The sequence below is a fragment of the Zootoca vivipara genome, chromosome 16 (genome assembly GCF_965207765.1).
Source record: "Zootoca vivipara chromosome 16, rZooViv2.hap1.1, whole genome shotgun sequence".
NCBI classification, from domain to species: domain Eukaryota; kingdom Metazoa; phylum Chordata; class Lepidosauria; order Squamata; family Lacertidae; genus Zootoca; species Zootoca vivipara.
Window position 1 is genome coordinate 32,880,292 of NC_142599.1, and position 19,624 is coordinate 32,899,915.

The window sequence follows — 19,624 nt, forward strand, 5'->3', positions numbered from 1 at the left end:
GGGTTTCGAGGAGCGTTCTCTCTGCCATTCCTACCTGGAGATGCTGGGGACCGAAGCTTGGAACTTTTCCATGCATAGCATTGCACTCCACCGCTGAGCTACGCCCCTTTCCCCTAAAGATAACCTAAGGTTCTAGTCCTCATCGCTCTGAATAAAAGAACTTATTAAACAGGAGCATGGGAAGTAGTCTGGGACTGAGTCAGACCCCTTGCTCCAATTAGCTCAGACCGGTCTACGCTGACTATGGCAACTCTCAGCTTCCGGCCTGCTTTGAAACTGACCGGCGAGGCGAGCCATGCAAGAGCTCAGCTTGCCCACAAGGCACATTGCAAGACATCAGCTCCTCCACAAGCAAAACCTGGCGACCCTGCAGCGGCTCCCCCCTTCTCACCTTCTCCTGGTACTGGCGGCGAGAGGAGTCCAGCGACTGGATGAGGGCGGTGGCATGGCCGATGAACATGGCGTAGCAGGTGGCCCCCACGATCATGCTCAGCATCGTGAGCCAAACGTCCGTCATGCCCTCTGGAGCCTGCTGCCCGTACCCGATGCACAACATGTGGCTCATGGCCTTGAAGAGGGCGTGAGAGTACTGCTTGCCCCACGAGTCATTCTGTGGGACAGGGAAAGAAGCGGGCTTCAGCACAGGCTGGCCGTCGCTCGTGTGCACATTTGTGGAGGTGGGAGCAGTCTTACCGGCCCATTGAAACAGCCGTTTCTGGACATAGAGGTAACCATAGAGATCACCTCCAAGTGACCACACACTTGAATTAATTTATTTTTTGGGGGGGGAACCCCCCACTTCTTTTCATCGTTCTAGAACAGGGTTTCCCAAACTTGGATCTCCAATTCACACTACAATTCCCATCATCTCCGACCACTAATCCTGCTAGCCAGCGATGATGGGAGTTGTTGTCGGAAAACAGCTGGATGGAAACCCAAGTTTGGTTACTCAGATAATCCGAGAAACAAATTTATTGAGGAATGGAATAGCTTTTTTAAGTACTTAAAAAAACGGTGCGACACCAACATAGCCTTTGCAATAGAATAACTCTTGTTCTATAAGAAAAAGGATAAGAATGATACAGTACAAAAGGACGATATTATGATAAAGAAAGTTAGAATATAAGGAGAGATAAAGTGGGGAAGTTTAAGAACCATGATTATTTTTAAACTTAGTTTCCTCTGTTGAGATCAGAGGGTTAAGAAATTGAAATACATAATTTTTTCTCTATTATTGATGTAATAAGCTATAAATGGTCAAGAATTTTTTTTGAGGATATGAATATTGGTATTGTATGGTAATGGAATGTAGGTGTTTGTGTTTTTGTAAGTTTTTTGTATGTTTTTGTATGTCTGTATGTCTGTATGTCTGTATGTCTGTCTGTCTGTATGTATGTATGTATGTATGTATGTATGTATGTATGTATGTATGTAAATTTGCTGTGTTGGTGATTGTAATAAAATATAATTAATAATAATTTAAAAAGGAAACCCAAGTTTCAGAAACCCTGTTCTAGAATTATAGGCTCAAATAAAAGTCAGAATTTGGAAGAGTGATGTGACCAGAGGTGTTTCGACCATATACCGTACTAACTAGAGCAGTGTCTCCCAAACTTGAGTCCTCCCCCTTTTTTTTTGGACTGCAATTCCCATCATCCCTGATCACTAGCCTTGCTAGCTATGGATGATGGGTGTTGTAGTCAGCTGGAAACCCTGTTCTAGAATTATGGGCTGATTTAAGGGGCTGGTTTAAATAGGTAGCAACCTTACGCTGAGCCACACCTGCCAGGCCTCGACCTGTCTTAAGCTGGCTCTGCCTGTTTATAGGAATGCCGTGCAGGGGCCCTTACCACCATGCGGTTGATGGAGACCCAGCAGTCCTCAGGGAAGTCTTGAAGCATGGGGACCAGGAACTGGAGACACCCGTCCCAATGGCAGAGGAGGAGCATCATCCCAATGAGGTTGACGATCCGCACGACCGCGCTCGCCAGGTCATAGGTCATGTGGAAGATCTGGGCAAGAGGAGAGAAAGCCGGGACAGACCGTAAGAGGGAGAGACGGAGGCTGCCTGGGGTGTCTTGCGGCTGCGTGACCAAGAGAGTGGACTGCTTGTCAGGGTTTTCGTCTCACTTTAAATACGCTCGTTTTTTTTAAGTTATCTTATGTGGGAATAACCTTGAGACAGTGGTTTAGAAGGCAATTAAGGTGGAAGAAGATTGGGAAAAAAATCAAAGTTTATTTAAAGAAACATTGTCATATATAGAACACTATTTCCCTTAGAAAAGTTGTTATAGGTTATAAGTGCTAAAATTTGGATTGAAAGTTAGAAATAGGAAATGTAGAAATAAGTAAAGAATTAAGTGATGGTGGTTTAATTAAATTAAAAAGTGATTAATAGACAATGTGGAATAAACTGCTAAGGATGTAATGAAATTTAGAAGGAAGTGTTCGAGGGAAGTCACCCCAAGATGTTATGGAAAATTAGGTTTATATAATAAATTTTCTTTGTTTTGTTGTCTGTTTGTTTGTATTATTTCTTATAAAATAAATAAAAATTATCTTTAAAAAAAGAAGGCAATTAACAAATTAATTGTAACAACCACAGCAATATTACACGTCGGTGGAGGTTCGTGGCACAGACATTTCTAGGGGAGTTTGGGTCTGAGTGAGCCCACAAAACTGCAATATTTCTCTTAGGAAATGAGAAAGATGCTTCATGCCAGGTCTAATCTGGATTTTATCTTCTTCTTTTTTGGAAAGTTAAGTTGTTTTTAGCTGTTTTTATTAAAGGCAATTTAATCGCCTTATTCCTTTTGCAAACTGTTCTGAGCTTTTATTACAATCAAGTGGAAACCTTCCACCAGACATTCAATGACTTTCACCCCACCATCAACCTAACAATGAACCAATCTATGCAAGAAATACATTTTTTGGACACTACTATAAAAATACAGGATGGACGTATAGACACCACCTTATACAGAAAACCAACTGACCGACAAACATATCTACATGCTTCTAGCTACCATCCCAAACATACCAAACAATCCATCGTATACAGCCAGGCCCTACATTACAACCGCATCTGTTCCAACTCTACAGACAGAGAATCTCACCTAAGAGATCTACAGCAAACCTTTTTAGAACTAAAATATCCACCTGATGAAGTTAAACAACAGATCAACAGAGCCAGAATGATACCTAGAGAGAACCTGCTGCAAGACAGACCCAAAAAAGAAAATAACAGAACACCACTAGTCATCACATACAGCTCCCAAGTTAAAACAGTACAATGCATCATCAGAGATCTACAGCCTCTCCTGGACAATGACAGCTCCCTTTCTCAAGCTCTGGGAGGAAGACCTTTCATTGCCTACAGACAGCCACCCAATCTTAAACAACTCCTCACCCACAATAATACAACCACCAGACTTAACATGGACACTGGTACCAGAGCCTGCAATAAACCCAGATGCCAACTTTGCTGCCACATACACCCGGACAACACCATTACTAGCCCCAACAACATCCAACATACCATCTCAGGACTAGTTAATTGCTCATCTTCTAACATTGTGTATGCCATCAAATGCCAACAGTGCCCTTCAGCTCTCTATATTGGACAAACAGGCCAAACCCTACGCCAAAGGATAAATGGACATAAATCTGATATCAGGAACCAGAAGACAGAAAAACCAGTAGGAGAACACTTCAATCTCCCAGGACATTCTATACAAGATCTCAAAGTAGCTGTCTTACTACAAAAGAATTTCAGAAACAGACTGGAAAGAGAAGTTGCTGAATTACAACTTATCACCAAGCTCAAAACCATGGAGGGACCTGGTTTGAACAGAGATATCGGATTCTTATCTCATTATACATGGTAAGCGATCTTCAGCAATCTCAACCCTTGCTTTTACATGCAAAACCATTTGCAGTCGTTTTCGGTCATCAACAGCTATCAGTCAGTCAATCACCCACTTCCACCACCCTTCTGAGTGATACCCCCTCCCCTCCCCTCCCCACCCCCCCACCCCTTCTCTACATAAGCGCCTGGGGACTCCTATTTCACTGTATCTGAAGAAGTGTGCATGCACACGAAAGCTCATACCAAAATAAAAACTTAGTTGGTCTTTAAGGTGCTACTGAAGGAAATTTTTTATTTTGCTTCGACCCAGACCAACACGGCTACCTACCTGTAATCAAGTGGTATGTAAATCTTGCGATGGGCGGTGGGGGAATCTTTATTATTTAATTAATTCAGGACGCCAGAGGGTTGTGTGAATCATACTCCAGCAACAACCAGAGCACACTATTATTGTTATTGTTATTGTTATTGTTATTGATTGATTGAATTTATACCTGGAGGTCACCGGACGGTTCACAGAAAAGATCACAACATATATAATCAGAATAAAAACAACAACCCAATAACACACACACACACACACACACACACACACACACACACGAAAACAGCCACATTTTGAAAGGGTATAGGATGTCAAACAGATCAACCAAAGGCCTGGTTAAAAAGGAACATTTTTGCCTGGCACCTACAGGTGTGTAATGAAGGGGCCAGGCAAACTTCCCTGGGGAGAGCATTCCACAGATGGGGAGCCACTGCAGAGAAGGCCTGTTCTTGTGTTGTCACCCTCTGGACCTCTGGAGGAGGAGGAGGCACACAAAGGAGAGCCTCAGAAGATGATCTCAGGGTCTGGGTAGGTTCATACGGAAAGAGGCGGTCCTTGACGTATTGCGCCATTTAAGGCTTTATAGGTCAAAACCAATACTTTGAATTGGGCACGGAAACTAATTGGTCACCAGCACATGAAACCGAAGGCAGCCCGGAAGGCCATGGGTTGCTGGTAAAGTGGGAGGCCTATCAAGAAGCCCAACCTGGTGGGCCACCGTACTTTTGCATCTACCTTGGCTGGAGTCACATGGTGCAGTGGTCCTGATGCTGACTCACCTCCTCCCACTGGTGGATGTAACGGATGAGGCGGGAGAGGCGCAGGAGGCGCAGGAGGCTGAGGATCTTGGTGAAGCGGACGATGCGCAGCGCCCTGGCCGTCTTGTAGACGTCGGAGTCCACCTGGGTCTCCAGGTCCACGATGAGGAAGATGTAGTCGACGGGGATGGAGGAGACAAAGTCCACCAGGAACCAGGTCTTCAGGTACTTCATCTTGATGGTGTGAGGGTCCAGGATGATCTCGGTGTTGTCTTCCACCACGATGCCCGTGCGGAAGTTCAGGACCAGGTCGGCCAGGAAGAAGGTGTCCGAGAGGACGTTGAAGACGATCCACGGAGGGGTGTTCTCGTCCTTGAAAAACGTGATTCCCACGGGCAAGATGATGAGGTTGCCAACCATGAGGAGCAACATAATCAAGTCCCAGTAAAACCTGCAAAGGGAGTAGAAGCAAGCGCACCTTCGTCACGGCAAGGAGGGAAAGGAATTTTCTTGAGGGTTTTGGGTAAAGTACGAAGAAGAAGAAGAAGAAGAAGAAGAAGAAGAAGAAGAAGAAGAAGAAGAAGAAGAAGAAGAAGAAGAAGAAGAGTAGTTTGGATTTGATATCCCGCTTTATCACTACCCGAAGGAGTCTCAAAGCGGCTAACATTCTCCTTTCCCTTCCTCCCCCACAACAAACACTCTGTGAGGTGAGTGGGGCTGAGAGACTTCAGAGAAGTGTGACTAGCCCAAGGTCACCCGGCAGCTGCATGTGGAGGAGCGGAGACGCGAACCCAGCTCCCCAGATTACGAGTCTACCGCTCTTAACCACTACACCACACTGGCTGTCCAAGAGTCCCTATTTTCCAGGGACAGTCCCAGATTTACTGAAGCTGTCCTGGTTCATGACTTAATCCTGGAATGCCCCGCTTTTCCTTTGGACGTCCCTATTTTAATTGGAGGAATGTTGGAGAGGATGGTAGGATGTCCCTATTTTCATCGGATAAATGGTGGAGGGTATGGAATAGGGTGTCCCCGGAGCTTTTTTTTCAGCCAGTACTTGCCAGAACTCAGTTCCAGTGCTTCTCAGGAGGGCGCTATTCATGGGCGTAGCCAGGATTTTGTTGGAGGGCAGGCTTTTGTTGCCGGTGCGGGGGGGGGGGGCAGAACCTCAGTTAGTTTTGTCTTTTTATCGATTTTTATTGCTTGGGGGGCACCTGCCCCCTCTTGACTACACCCATGGCACTATTGCCATTCTAAGAGAACGAGGGAGGTGTTCGTAGTGAGTTCCAGCACCTCTTTTTCTAGAAAAATAGCACTGGACGTACCTATTTTCATCGGATAAATGTTGGAGGGTATGCGTACATGGATAAGCTGATTGCCTACCTTTACAGCCACCACAATGGAATTTCTCGGTGCCCTCCCTTTTTTTTAACACTGCAATTTATCGTTGTTACTCGTTTCATTTCTATACTGCCTCTGCACTGGCGCGCCCTATTTACGATTGGTGGGCACCTTCCTGGAAGGCGCTTTGATGATCATAACGGTTGTTATTAAAGCCCTCCAGGAGGCTGTCCCTGCAGTTGCAGGAAGTGGTGGTGGAGGAAGTGGCAAAGATGCGGGCAGGGGCGGAGCAAGCGGGGGTGGGGGCAGTCCGCCCCGGGCACCGCCCCGGAGGGGGTGTCACTCAGGGCTGCGCCCCCTCCCCTCACCTCTGCACGGCAGCCTCGAGGGGGGAGAAGCTGCAGGTGTGCTGGCTGAGTGATTGGGCGCCGTGCGGGTGGCACTCAGGGCCGCGCCCCTGCCCCGCGATCAGCGCCTGAGCCTGGATGCTCCGTTTAGAAGTCATGGGGGGCGACCCCCCTCTACCTAGCACGCATGTGCAGCGGGATGCTGCGCATGCGTACAACATAGAGGGGATCACACACACCCCGCGACTTCTAAACGGAGCCTAAACGGAGTGTCCAGGCTCCGTTTTGAATTTGCAGGGGGGTTGCGATATCCCTGCGTCGTTACGTAGCGATGCCGCACCCCTCAGGTGCATGGCAATTTGCCGCCCCGGGTGTCGCGGCGCCTTGCTATGCCCCTGGATGCGGGGGAGAGCAGGCAAGCAGGGGCAGTGGCACAGGTGAGGGAGGGCATGGTGTTTACTGGCACCTATTTTTCTTCCCCCCAAAAACCCCACTGGTATTAGTAGTACCGAAGTAATGGTGTGATAGCCTGGGACTTGGGCTCAGACTCAGAGCCAGAGGAATCGCAGCCTGCACTGGACTCTATTCCTGGGACATCGGCTGAACCTAGTTTGGGGCCTGGTTCTGAGGAGCCTCAGTCTGCTCAGCCTCCTCTGCAACAAGCATCAGCTGAGCCAAGTCTGGGGCCTGAGCCTGCTTTGGGATACCTCGTTGCCATCAGCCGGGTCGTCACCGGCAGCTGGTCCACTGCCGGCTGGGGCTGAGGCGGCTCCTGGGTCCAGTAACCCACTGGCGTCTCCCGAGCTGCAGAGACTCGGGGCTGATAGAAGAAGAGACCTGAGTACTCGCAGGAGGAGTGCTCGCCTCCAGGCGAGGCAAGGAAGTGAGTCGCCAGGGGATCGGGGCCGTCCGTTACCCCGCTCTAGATAAAAGGCAGCTAAACCCCACCCTGGGTTGTGGGAGCAACATTGTTGGTTGCTAGACCCTGCTCTCGTCCTGCCCAGCTTTCCTGCCTACATTTCTGACCTATGAACCTGTTCCTGTCCTCACCTGACGCCTTGCCCTGCACCCAGCTCTGGCTACTTTGGACTTTCTCAACCATGAACCTACAAACCACGGACCAGACTTTGACTTCATCTCTTGGGTTACCCGAGGGACCAGCACAAAGAACAGCAATAACAGCAGGTACAAATTCACTTTATTTCTATGTAGTTCCGATAAGCTACCCTCCAGGCACAAGGGAGGGGTATTAACAGGTCTGGGGGAACCCCAAGGTTTACAGAAGGACCCTCCAATAAAGGGGGGGAGCCTAAAAGAGGAGGGGACTCAAATCTGCCCAAATGTGGACTGAGCATGCTCAGTGGTCACAAATTGTGGACTCTACCACAGGAAAGCAGGAGGGAGAAAGGAACGGAGCATGTGGGAAAGGGTAAAGGTAAAGGGACCCCTGACCATTAGGTCCAGTCGTGACCGACTCTGGGGTTGCGGTGCTCATCTCGCGTTATTGGCCGAGGGAGCCGGCGTACAGCTTCCAGGTCATGACAAAGCTGCTTCTGGTGAACCAGAGCAGCACACGGAAACACCATTTACTGTACCTTCCTGCTGCCTTCCTACCTATTTATCTACTTGCACTTTGTCGTGCTTTCGAACTGTTAGGTTGGCAGGAGCTGGGACCGAGCAACGGGAGCTCACCCCGTCGCGGGGATTCAAACCGCCAACCTTCTGATCAGCAAGCCCTAGGCTCTGTGGTTTAACCCACAGCGCCACCCACGTTTTGGCTAGCTAAAACCCTGAACAGGAGCACTCCCTCCCTTTTGTTGCAGGTCATTTCTAAGCTCCGATTCCTTTTCTGTGAGAGAGCGTGCTCCCTCTCCCCAGGTTGGGATGGCAGGAGGTAGTGATTATGCAGTGGAGTGGCAAATGCACTCTGGACGTAGTCAAAAGGTACCCTATTTAACCTTATAGATGTTTCATAGGTTTTTGATGCTCTGCCCAAGCACTGAAGCTGAATTTGCAGGGCCCTGGTGTCCCTGCTCTCGACATATTTTTTCTCCAGTCTTATCCTCTTCTTTCTTAACTCTATCTCTTTTGAGTCACAAGGTTTGGACGGGATGGGTGTGCCGAGGGGAATCAAAGGGATAGCCTTTCCCTGTACCTTCACTGCTCAAAACCGCAAATCAATCCATCAGCCTATAGATCACAGAAATAAAAAGAAAGAAAGGCTTGTCATTCACATCCATTTATTCAGGGGAGCTTTCTTTGTGAATTACATTCTCCATCTGCCAGTTGGCTTTTTGTTTTTCGTAAGGGCTCAAAGAATTAATACATAGAGAAGCCATGTGTTTATTGACCAAAGATCATTATGCGATCAACAACGCCTAATCCTATTTCATGTTTCATCCTAAGGAGAAGGTCAAAAGCCTTTGCCCTGTAACATACCATCTGTTGAAGATCAATGAACAAGGCCTGGAGACAATGAGAATTCCTCTGTATGCTGAGCGGAGCGAGCAAAGGATTATGGGAGCCAAGCCAAGCGTTTCTGCCCATTGCTCTTATAACATCAAGGTTCTCCTAGTGGGTGAGACAAGACCTGATCTGATTTAGAAACTGATAAAAGAGGAAATTTCCCTTAATATTTTCCGATTCCCATAAACCCTCGGGGGAAGCGTTTCCCAGCAAGGAGGGGTGCAGTGTTGGAAGAAGTTTCTCCTGTTGAAAAATCTCCTGTTAAAAGCAGAGAGTCTTTTTCACCATCTTAGGACATCCCTGACTTATTCTGAGAGGGTAGAAATCCACACTGAAAAACAACCCCAAGATTGTGCAGCCAGAAAGTTGCCTTATAAAAATAATGAGCAGAAAAGTGTGTGTGTGTGTGTGTGTGTGTGTGTAAGTAAGTAAGTGAAAGTGAGTTATTTTTGGTCACAATCAGTGCAATTTTTCCTAGAAAAAGAGGTACTGGGGCTCACCTTGAACTTCTCCCTTGTTCTCTTAGAATGGCAATGGCACCCACCTGAGAGCTGCCAGAGCTGAGCTCTGGCTGAAATATATAAAAGCGCCCTGGTCACAATGGAAATTGTTTGGCTATTAACGGGGGAAGTGGTTTAGATTTCCTTTTAAATATTACACAATGCAACAAAATGGTGCTGTCTAGACTCTAGAGTAAAGCTCTTCAAGGCCCCAGTCACCCCGTTCCGTTGCGACCTTCTGGCAAATATAAGGAACTGCACTCAGCACTGGAACATTGGCATTAGAGAGATGGATGTATCCACCCAAAAGTTCCAAGGTGACCCGAAGGTCACTTTGAGTCGTCTGCAGTTGAGCTGAGGTGAGTGAACCAAGGAAGAGAACTAGGGAAATGCTGGGAATAGTCCTTGCAGATTGGAAGCCATCCCCAGCCTTCTGGTGAAGAGTGAGCTCATTTTCACAGGCCCTAGGATTTTCCGCTCAGGTGACTTTTGTCGCTGGTTCCCTTTTACAGCATTTCCCTTAGCTGGCAGGCTGAGACTGCTGCTGTGGGATTCCCTTCTCTGTGCCAACTAAATCCCCAGTTCCCTTTTGGCAATTCCCAGGTTCCTGCTGTGCCAGATGCCAGGGAGGCAAGTGTCTCTTACTGGTACCCTGGGCTTACGTTGCTCAGATAGGAGACTGACTATTTGGTGCAGATTCATCAGGAAGGACCGTGGCTCAGCGGTCAAGCACCTGCTTTGCATGCAGAAGGTCCCAGGCTCCAATCCCAGTAGCGTCTCCAGGTAGGGCTGGGAGAGAACCCAGCCTGCAATCCTGAGCAGAGCTGCTGCCAGTCCGTGTAGACAATGCTGATCTAGAACAGGCATCCCCAAACTGCGGCCCTCCAGATGTTTTGGCTTACAACTCCCATGATCCCTAGCTAACAGGATCAGTGGTCAGGGATGATGGGAATTGTAGTCCAAAACATCTGGAGGGCCGAAGTTTGGGGATGCCTGATCTAGAAGGACCAATGGTCTGATTCAGTTGAAGGCAGATTCCTATGTTCTGAGACAGTTACTCGTTATGTCTGAACCTGGACAGGTTAATCCACACAAATCCACAGAGGACAGGCTAGCAATTCACATAAAATTAGGTGCTGCTCCAAGACAGTGCCGGGGTATATAGCCAGCCACCGGCAGGTCTGTAAGCATCCTGCATATTAGCCGTTCAAGAAAGGAAACCAAGACTGTGTGAGTACCAAGGGTCCTGCAACTTAAAAGCAGGTTCCTAGTCATCATGGGGGCTGGAATATGCTGGGAGATGGAGACATATTGGAAGCTGCTTATGAAAGCTCAATAAGCCAGTAGCCGGGATTGTGTCCAACTAAGTGCTCAGTGGAGACCTATTGAATAGCTTAAGTTCATTTATGGGTCTCTTCGAAATAGGGGCAACCTCTAATCTAGATAGATGAGAGAGAGGAATTATGCTTTTCAGATTGCAGGTAGAGGGGAGATCATGGAATTGACAGTGTCCCCAATCCCCACATTAAAAGCAAAACAAAAATAAAACCTGCATGCACGCCTGTCCATAGAAAGCTAGCACTTCAGGGAGAAGGAATCCATAAAGACTTACTCCAGCAAGGCTTGAACGCCCTCTGCAAATGCACCCTAATCCCTCTACTGTACGTCAAGCTTAATATATTATGCACACACCAAAAAAGTAATAGGTTTGCATACCTGTTTGCATACCTTGAACTGCTTTTGATTCGCTCATTTACCCCCAGGATTCCTGATCTGGAATTCCTTGGTGCTAAAGCAAGGCTGGGAAAGCTGTAGCCTTCCATATACTGCTGGACTCCCAACTCCCATCATTCAGGACCATTGGCTGTGCAGGCGGGAGTTGGGGTCCAACAACATCTGGAAAGCCATGGGCTCCTCAACCCTGCTTTACACCTCTGCAAGTGCATTTAATACAGGATGTGATCCCTAATAGGGTGGGACATGAAGTGGGGAAGCTGTGGCTCCCATCATCTCTGACCACTGGCTATGTATTAATATCCACCTTTGCTATATTACAGAGGTGTGTACAACGTCTCTCTCATATTTTCCCCCTCTAACATTTTAACAAATCAGTTTCGGAGACATTGGGAAGAAAAGGGGGGGGCAGAGGAGGGGGGATGGGGAGATGGATGGGACTGGTGTCCATTCTGAAGGTGTGGAAAGATGATGGTGCGTAGCCTGGTGTAAATTAATTTGTAGCCTGGGGGGATTACCGCGCCCCACGGTGTGGACTGTCCCTGAGAATCGTAGGCTGTCCCCAGGACAGGTGAGGGTGCTGATCCCTTATTTTCAAATCCGAAACTTGGCAGCTATGCCATTTAGGGACCTGGTTTGTGCAGCATCTTAAATCCAATGGCTTACCATGCCTGCTGCTTTGCTCCTGTCCAGTCCTTTTTACTACTGTGTTGCACTGAGCCCTAAGCCAAGGTAATCTGAGCTGGGACTTGTGCTAACTATGAGTGGTACCCAAGAACAGCCTTATCTGCTGCTCATGGTTAGGGAGCTGGGTATGTTTAGCATGGGGAAGAGAAGGTTAAGGGGTGATATGATAGCCATGTTCAAATATATAAAAGGATGTCATATAGAGGAGGGAGAAAGGTTGTTCTCTGCTGCTCCAGAGAAGTGGACACGGAGCAATGGATTCAAACTACAAGAAAGAAGATTCCACCTAAACATTAGGAAGAACTTCCTGACAGTAAGAGCTATTCAACAGTGGAATTTGCTGCCAAGGAGTGTAGTGGAGTCTCCTTCGTTGGAGGTCTTTAAGCAGAGGCTTGACAGGCATATGTCAAGAATGCTTTGATGGTGTTTCCTGCTTGGCAGGGGGTTGGACTGGATGGCCCTTGTAGTCTCTTCCAACTCTTTGATTCTATGATTCTATATAAAAAACTTGCTTGATTCTTCTTTTTCATCTCCCCCCCCCCAAACTATTTTGCCCCAAAAGGCAATTCGTGTTGACTCTGGTTTGTGAGAAATTGCTGTGTGCGTGAATTGGGTCCTGATCTCTATTGACATGTGAACACATCTGTTGCTCAGGGTGTGCCAAATACGGAAATCTTCAAGCTGTCGGAATACAGAGAGCGGCGATGAGACCAAGGGAAGCAGGCTGCATGTATTTCCACATGGCCACAGATTTGTTATGCAAACACAAGATGGGCAATCATTCTGGTGCAAAACCTGGCAGCCCGACAATTGCATCGCCTTCCTGTTTTTAAACCACCAACATTCTAGCCCTCAGGCTTTTGGAGTCAAACTTTGAAAGAGATTTTCACCTTCCACTCCATTGCTGACCAAGCCTCTCTTCTGTAGCTCAGGGGTGGGGAAGCCTGTGGCTCTCCAGAAATGGTTGGACTCAAATTCCCATCAGCCCCAGCCAGTGCAGCCTAGGATCAGGGATAATGGAAGCTGTAGTCCAAAGACAGCTGGTGAGCTAGAGGTACCCGTAGAGAATCATCCCTGTGCCTTTAGCAGGGGTAGGGGACCTTTTTCACCTGGAGGGTCATATTCCCTTCTGGGTGTCATGGACTGGCTGGAGGCACCAGCTGCGGAGCCCCCAAGGGAACCCCCAGGGGAAGAAGGCTCAGAGCCAGGGGGTTGGTGGCGGGATGGTGATGAGTAGTCAGAAGGAGAGGACTGGGAGCAGGAGGTGTCTGAAACTGAAGAGGTAACAGGGCTTAGTGAGCAGAAAGAGTCTGTATCAGAGAGCAGTTCAGAACTAGAGGCAGAAGCGGAGGCTGGAGAGGAGGGAGGCCAAGAGGCAGAGATCAGATAGGCTGCTGAAGAAGCCAGGGAGTCTCCTCTTCCTGCAAAGGGCAGCTCCCCTCCCTCCCCAGTCTCCCAGAACTGACTGGCAGCAGTTCTCCGGGGTTTTAGACAGAGAACATCCCCAGCCCTACAGGAGATGCTAGGGATTGAATCTGAGGCTATCTACATGCCTCAGAGAGTGCTCTACTACAGGGCTATCCCTCCAGAGCAGGCATCCCCAAACTGTGGCCCTCCAGATGTTCTGGCCTACAACTCCCATGATCCCTAGCTAACAGGACTAGTGGTCGGGGAAGATGGGAAATGTAGTCCAAAACATCTGGAGGGCGAAGTTTGGGGGTGCCTGCTCCAGAGCATCCTCCTTGACTGTTCATTTGCTGGGCACTCTCCATGTTACCTCGTACCTCCTAGGTGCAGAACTTGTGGCCCTCCATATGTTGCTGGATTACAACTCCTATCACCCATGGCCATTGGACATGTTGGCTGGGGCACATGGGAGTTGGAGTCCAGCAATGTCTTGAACGCAACAGGTTCCCCTACCTACATGTAAAGTTTGATAATTATTTTTAAAACACTTTACAACCTTCCTCTAAGACAGGGTTTCCCAAACTTGGGTCTACAGCTGATTTTGGATTACAACTCCCATCAGCCCTGGCTAGCAAGACCAGTCATCAGGGATGATGGGAACTGTAGTCCAAAAAACAGCTGGAGACCCAAGTTTGGGAAACTCTGCTCTAAGAGCTCATAGTAGCCAGCAGGACACCCCCTTGTTTCACCTTCACAGTAACCCTGTGAGGTAGGCCAAACTGAGAGATCGTGATTGGCCTGACGCCACCTGATGGGCATCACAAGTTAAGCAGGCATTTGAACCTGGTCCCAGTCCAGAAAAGGGAGGCTGGTCCATGAGGGCAAATGGGGCAGTGCCCCACCAAGCTCAGTCTGCCCTCAGCCATTGCCCCACCTGTGGCCCCCTTACCTACATCCAGTCCATGGGGGTGGCCCTGCCTGTCAGATTCCTCCACCTCCTTAGTCTCAGTGTTGCCCCTTGTAAGGGGGAAGAGGAGGAGGAGGGTGGGACAAAACTAGAATCTAGAATTAGCCGACTCCTCTGCCTGCCGTCGGCTCTGGCGCCACCTACTGTTCAGCTCCCTGCCTTCCATCCCACCAGCTGAAAGGGGCCTCAGCCACAACCGGCTCTAACCTTCTGGGAGGTTAAAAGGAGATGGCATGTTCTGGCCAGGAGAAAAGAGCCTGGCACTCAGCCACAAAATGTAAGTGAATTACAAAGATATTAGTCACTTCACAATAGTCCTCTCTCCATCCTCACATAAACACTGTGCTTCTAGCTATCAGCTCGTTTTTTTCAGCAGTCTAAGCCTGGGATAGGGGAACATTTTCCTAGGCAAGGGTGCCATATTGGCTCATAGTAAAGTTTCCGGGGGGGGGGGCTACATGCCAGGCAAAGGCACTTGAGGGGTATATGAAGCAGGGCTACTGAGAGGCGTGGCCTAGGAAGAGGGGTGTGGCTTGGGGATACAGAGAGAGCATGGAGGTGGGAGGTAGGCGTGGCCTGGGACAAAAGTGGGTAGGGCAATGGATATGGCAATTGGCTTTTGTACAATACGTGGCAGTCCAGCCACTCAGAGGTCAGAAGCTTCTGCATGCGCGCACACACATGCACACACACACACTTTTTTCTTTCTCTCCTCCAACATCCACCCATGCAAGCAAGAAGCACTAGCCTAATTCAAGGTTCAACCCAGCCAGGCCAAAATATTTGAGGAGAGTGTTTGACAGGATAGCTGAGAGGCATGGCTTAGGGAGAGGTTCTGGGGGCAGCATAGAGAGGCCTGGAGGGCCGCATTTGACTCCTGAGCCCGAGGTTTTCCACACCTGGCCTAGGCTCTTCTAGGACAGTCCTGCAACCCCTTTAAAAAGAGGAAGATGCCTTATAACAGGCATCCTCAAACTTCGGCCCTCCAGATGTTTTGGACTACAATTCCCATCATCCCTGACCACTGGTCCTGTTAGCTAGGGATCATGGGAGTTGTAGGCCAAAACATCTGGAGGGCCGCAGTTTGGTGATGCCTGCCTTATAACAAGTCAGATTGTTGATCTATCTAGCTCCATGCTATCAGTACTAACTAGTAGCTATTCTCTAAGATACCTGAAGGATCGTCTCCACCCCCATCGTCCAGCCTGGACACTGAGGTCCCACTCCGAGGGCCTTCTGGAGATTCCCTCACTGAGAGAAGTGAAGTTACAGGGAAGCAGGGAGAGGGCCTTCTGGGGAACAGCCTCCCATCAGGTGTCAAGGAGATAAACAACTACCGTATTGGCCTGAATATAACCCTCAATTTCCCCCCAAATTCCAACAGTGAAAAGTTAAAGTGCAGCTTAAATTCACAACCTTACAAAAATGGCTTCTACAATACCACTGCTGAAAGAGACATACGGTAAAACGGAACAGGTGTGAGTGCCTGAGGAATTTTAAGGGAGCGGCTTACATCTGGGTATTGTCTTTTTTAACCCCCCCCCCGCCTTGAATTTTAAAGGTGTGGCTTATTTATGGGTGTGGCTTATATTCGGGCCAATACGGTATATGACCTTCTGCAGACATCCGAAGATAGCCCTGTATTGGGAAACTTTCAATGCCTGGTGTATTATGTGTTGTTTATAATCTGTTGGAAGCTGCCCAGAGTGGCTGGGGAAACCAAGTCAGATGGACGGGGTACAAGTTGTTGTTGTTGTTGTTGTCGTCTTAACTTGGGACCTTTGGCATGCCAAGGATGCCAAACAGCCTCAGCCCCATATACCTGAAGGAGGGTCTTCACCCGCATTGTTCAGCTTGAACACTGAGCTCTAGCTCTGAGCATCTTCTGACAGTGTCCGCACTGTGAGAAGTAAAGTTACAGGTAACCAGGCAGAGGGCCTTTTCCGTAGTGGCACCCACCCTGTGTATAACGCTCTCCTGTCAGATGTCAAGAATATAAGTAACTATTCAACCTTTATAAGACTTCTATAGGCAGCCCTATATAGGGAAGTTTTCAATGTTTAATGCTTTCTTATGTTTTTGTATATACTGGAAGCTGCCCAGAGTGGCTGGGGTGACCCAGTCAGATGGGCAGGGTACAGATAATAAAATTATTATCCTTAAAGGATGTGTTTTACCACTGAGCTATGATCCTTCCCCCTGAAGGATTCCTCTGCCTAGGGACCCATGACAGACAGGCAGGAGGACATAGGAATGTGCCTTACACTGAGTCAGACCATTGGTCCATGTACCTCAGTGCTGTGTACACTGACTGGCAGTGCCTCTCCAAGATTTCAGACAGGACTACCTGGATATGCTGCCTTTTGCAGGCAAGGCTCTGACCACAGAACTACAGCCTCTGTTTGAGGGCTCCCCTTAACCTTCAATTTACATCCACAACAAGAGCTGTGGTCCTTATTTGTGTTACCAAGGGCCAACACAGATTGGTTAATCCAGACGCATGGCAATGGCAAGGCCCAGGTGGCACACACAGACCGGTCAAGGAGGAATTTAAGACCTTTGCTTTCCTGCAGGCAGGATGTGAAATGAGAGCACCTGGTCTGGTGGATAAGGGATGACTCACTCCCCCCCCGCCCCCCTTCGCTCCTCCCACCTTTTTAATAGTGGGGATAATTCGGAATCTGTCCTGGGAGTTTTACTGTAAACTGAATGGCAGGAGATATAAATAGAACGAATAAATGAATAAGTAAACAACGGGAAGACGTGGCCCAAATAGGCCTGGGAAGCGTGGCTGGCCCTATTGCTTCAAGAATACAGTATATGTCTCTCTCATCTTCCCCCGCCCCCTTTTCGCCTTGCAAGGAGGGGGGGTGCTAAAGAGAAGTTGGTAAGGGTAATGTTGTGGAAGAGGCCGATGACGCCATGAATGCGCCCAGCGCTTTATTTTAAGAGCCGCTCGGAAAAGCCCCCGCCCCGAGGACAGTCCAAAGCAAACCACCGCCGTCTGGCCGTTCAGACAGTGAGCCCGGCCTGGGCGAGAGTGCCACTTCCAAGCGAGAGAGATTCAGCACCTTGGAGAGAGCGCCGCGCTCTGATTTCCCGCGACGTGGTTGGTGGGTCCTTCTTCCTGGGCGCACCCACCTCCACCCCCGTTGAGAAGTGGGCCCCTGGGGTGGGGGTGCCCGGAACCCACCCCCTACCCCGCGCTTACCTGAAATCGCTGTAGGGATGGATGATCCAGTACCCGACGGACTTGACCCTCTGCTGCTCGATCTCCACCGCCTTGTGACTGCCGAACATGCGGAGCGAGAACTTGTTGACGGCCGGCTGGAGCATGGCCCCCAGCTGCCGCTGCACGAAGGTGCCCTCGGGGCCGTCGGGGCTCGCGGTGGCGGCAGCCGCGGACGCGATGTCGGCGGCCACGATCTGCTCGGCCACAGTGGCCGGCGCCATCTCCGCTTTGCTGGGGGCCGCCGAGCCTTTCCGGGTAGGGGGCTCCGACCTGCCGTCGGGGGGCTGGCAGCCCGACCTGGCTACACCCGGGGGCTTCCCCGCGGCCTCCCCGTCCATCACGGGCGGCAGCGGCGCCTTATGGCGAGGGTCAGGGGGCCCCTGGAGCGGCCGGCGCGCCCCCTCCTGGGGCTCGGCGGCGTCCATGGCGCTCGTCGTCGTCATCGTCCCTTAGGCGGGCGCCTTTCCTTCAGATGCCCTTGCCCGGGCGGCCCCGCTGCCCTCTCTCCGCGGGCGCATCCCCTCGCCCGGCCCGGCTCCAGCGGAGAGGAGGGCGCGCACAGCCTGGACGGGCGGGCGGTTGGGTGGGGCGCTCGGAGAGGTGGCAGGCAGGCCGGGGATGCCCGGGGCGCGCATCAAGGGCGAGGCTGGCGTCGAGCAGCCTCAGCTGGGTCCAAGGACCGAGGGGGTGCCTCGCATGGCCTCCCCCGGACGGGCGAGGGGACCGCCGGTGCCGAAAAGCCTGTTGCGCGCGCGCGAGCGAGCGCTAAGGAAGCGGCGGAGGAGGAGAAGGAAGTGGAGGGTCGTCAGCCGGGCTGTCGGAGAGGGCGAGCCGGAGGAGCCATCCTCGTAGGAGCGGACAGGGAATTGGCGGCAGCGGCGGCGGCGGCACCGGCACCGCGCGCAACAAACCCAGTGGGCGCCGCCGCGCGCAGGGGCGGCCCTAAGGAGCGGGCAGCCGGAGGGGTGTTAGCTCGGCGAGGGGAAGGTGCCATCTAGCGGCGGCCGGCAGATCGCCGCCGGCTGGGGCGGTGCCGAGGGTGGGGGCCGGAAAGGCACGAGCCTCGATGTGCCCACCCCTTGGAGATGGGCGGAGGAAGGGAATCTCCTCTGTGGGTTAATGACGCCTGTTTACCTGGGGAGGTAAATTGCACTGCTGCCATGGCGATGGTAATGGTCGTGGTGACCGCTGTCATTCTCTCTGAGGCTTGATTATCTTAATTATCTATAACTTTTTTTTTTTTTGCGTGGGCGGGTTGTCTTAATCTAGTTTTTCTTCTTTTTCTTCTCCATTGAATTTTTTTTTTTAAAAAAATAGAAAATGGCAAGTGCACCGAGTAAGATGAGACACAAAAGAAGAAGCAATCTAGTGGGTTTTTCTTTAAAGAGACTTGCTTTTTTATATGCGGGTTTAAATGTATGAATTTCATAGGAGCCAAGTCCTAGGGGCCGAGGTCTTTTCAGCCCCTTAATAAAATATTTGAGGGGGCCGAGACACCCCTCCCCCTAGTTGATGACCACTGGCATTCAAAATGGTGTGTGTGTTGTGATTGATTATGTGGGGCGATGCTTACATGCCCCCCATATTTTATTCAAGTTGGCACCCTGTGTTTGTTTGCTTGCTTAAATCATGTAAGTTGCATTGGATTCCTGTGGCCCCCAAGAAAGTGACCGAAACATTTAATATTGTAAATAATTTTCATATTGTAATCTTATGTTGTGAACTGCTCTGAGATCTACGGGTATAGGGCCGTATACACATTTAATAAAAATTATTTAAAATGAATAACAATACTGTAGTAGTGGAATTCTGCTCAGAGTAAACCCGTTGGAACGAATGACCCAAAGTTAGTTTTGCCTATTCACTTCAAGGAGTGAATATGAATTAATTCACCCATTTTTTATTAATTAATCAGTCAATTAATTAATCATATTTGTAGCCCAACTTTTTCTTTCAAAGGAGCGCAAGGTGTCCAACATTTTTCTATTGTTG

The 19,624-nt window shown here is 49.7% G+C and overlaps 1 protein-coding gene across 1 annotated transcript in view; it reads right to left on the reverse strand.

Annotated features, from left to right (window-relative positions):
- The window catches only part of HCN3 (hyperpolarization activated cyclic nucleotide gated potassium channel 3), a 28,236-nt gene extending 10,043 nt beyond the window's left edge, over window positions 1–18,193 (reverse strand). The window contains exons 1-4 of the mRNA XM_035098554.3: window positions 17,612–18,193; window positions 4,973–5,402; window positions 1,851–2,012; window positions 392–610 (exon numbers count right to left, since the gene is read on the reverse strand). Coding sequence (XP_034954445.3) covers window positions 392–610; window positions 1,851–2,012; window positions 4,973–5,402; window positions 17,612–18,075 — 1,275 coding nt within the window. The 5' untranslated portion in view covers window positions 18,076–18,193. The remainder of the gene's footprint in view (window positions 1–391; window positions 611–1,850; window positions 2,013–4,972; window positions 5,403–17,611) is intronic.
- Window positions 18,194–19,624: the final 1,431 nt, after the last annotated feature.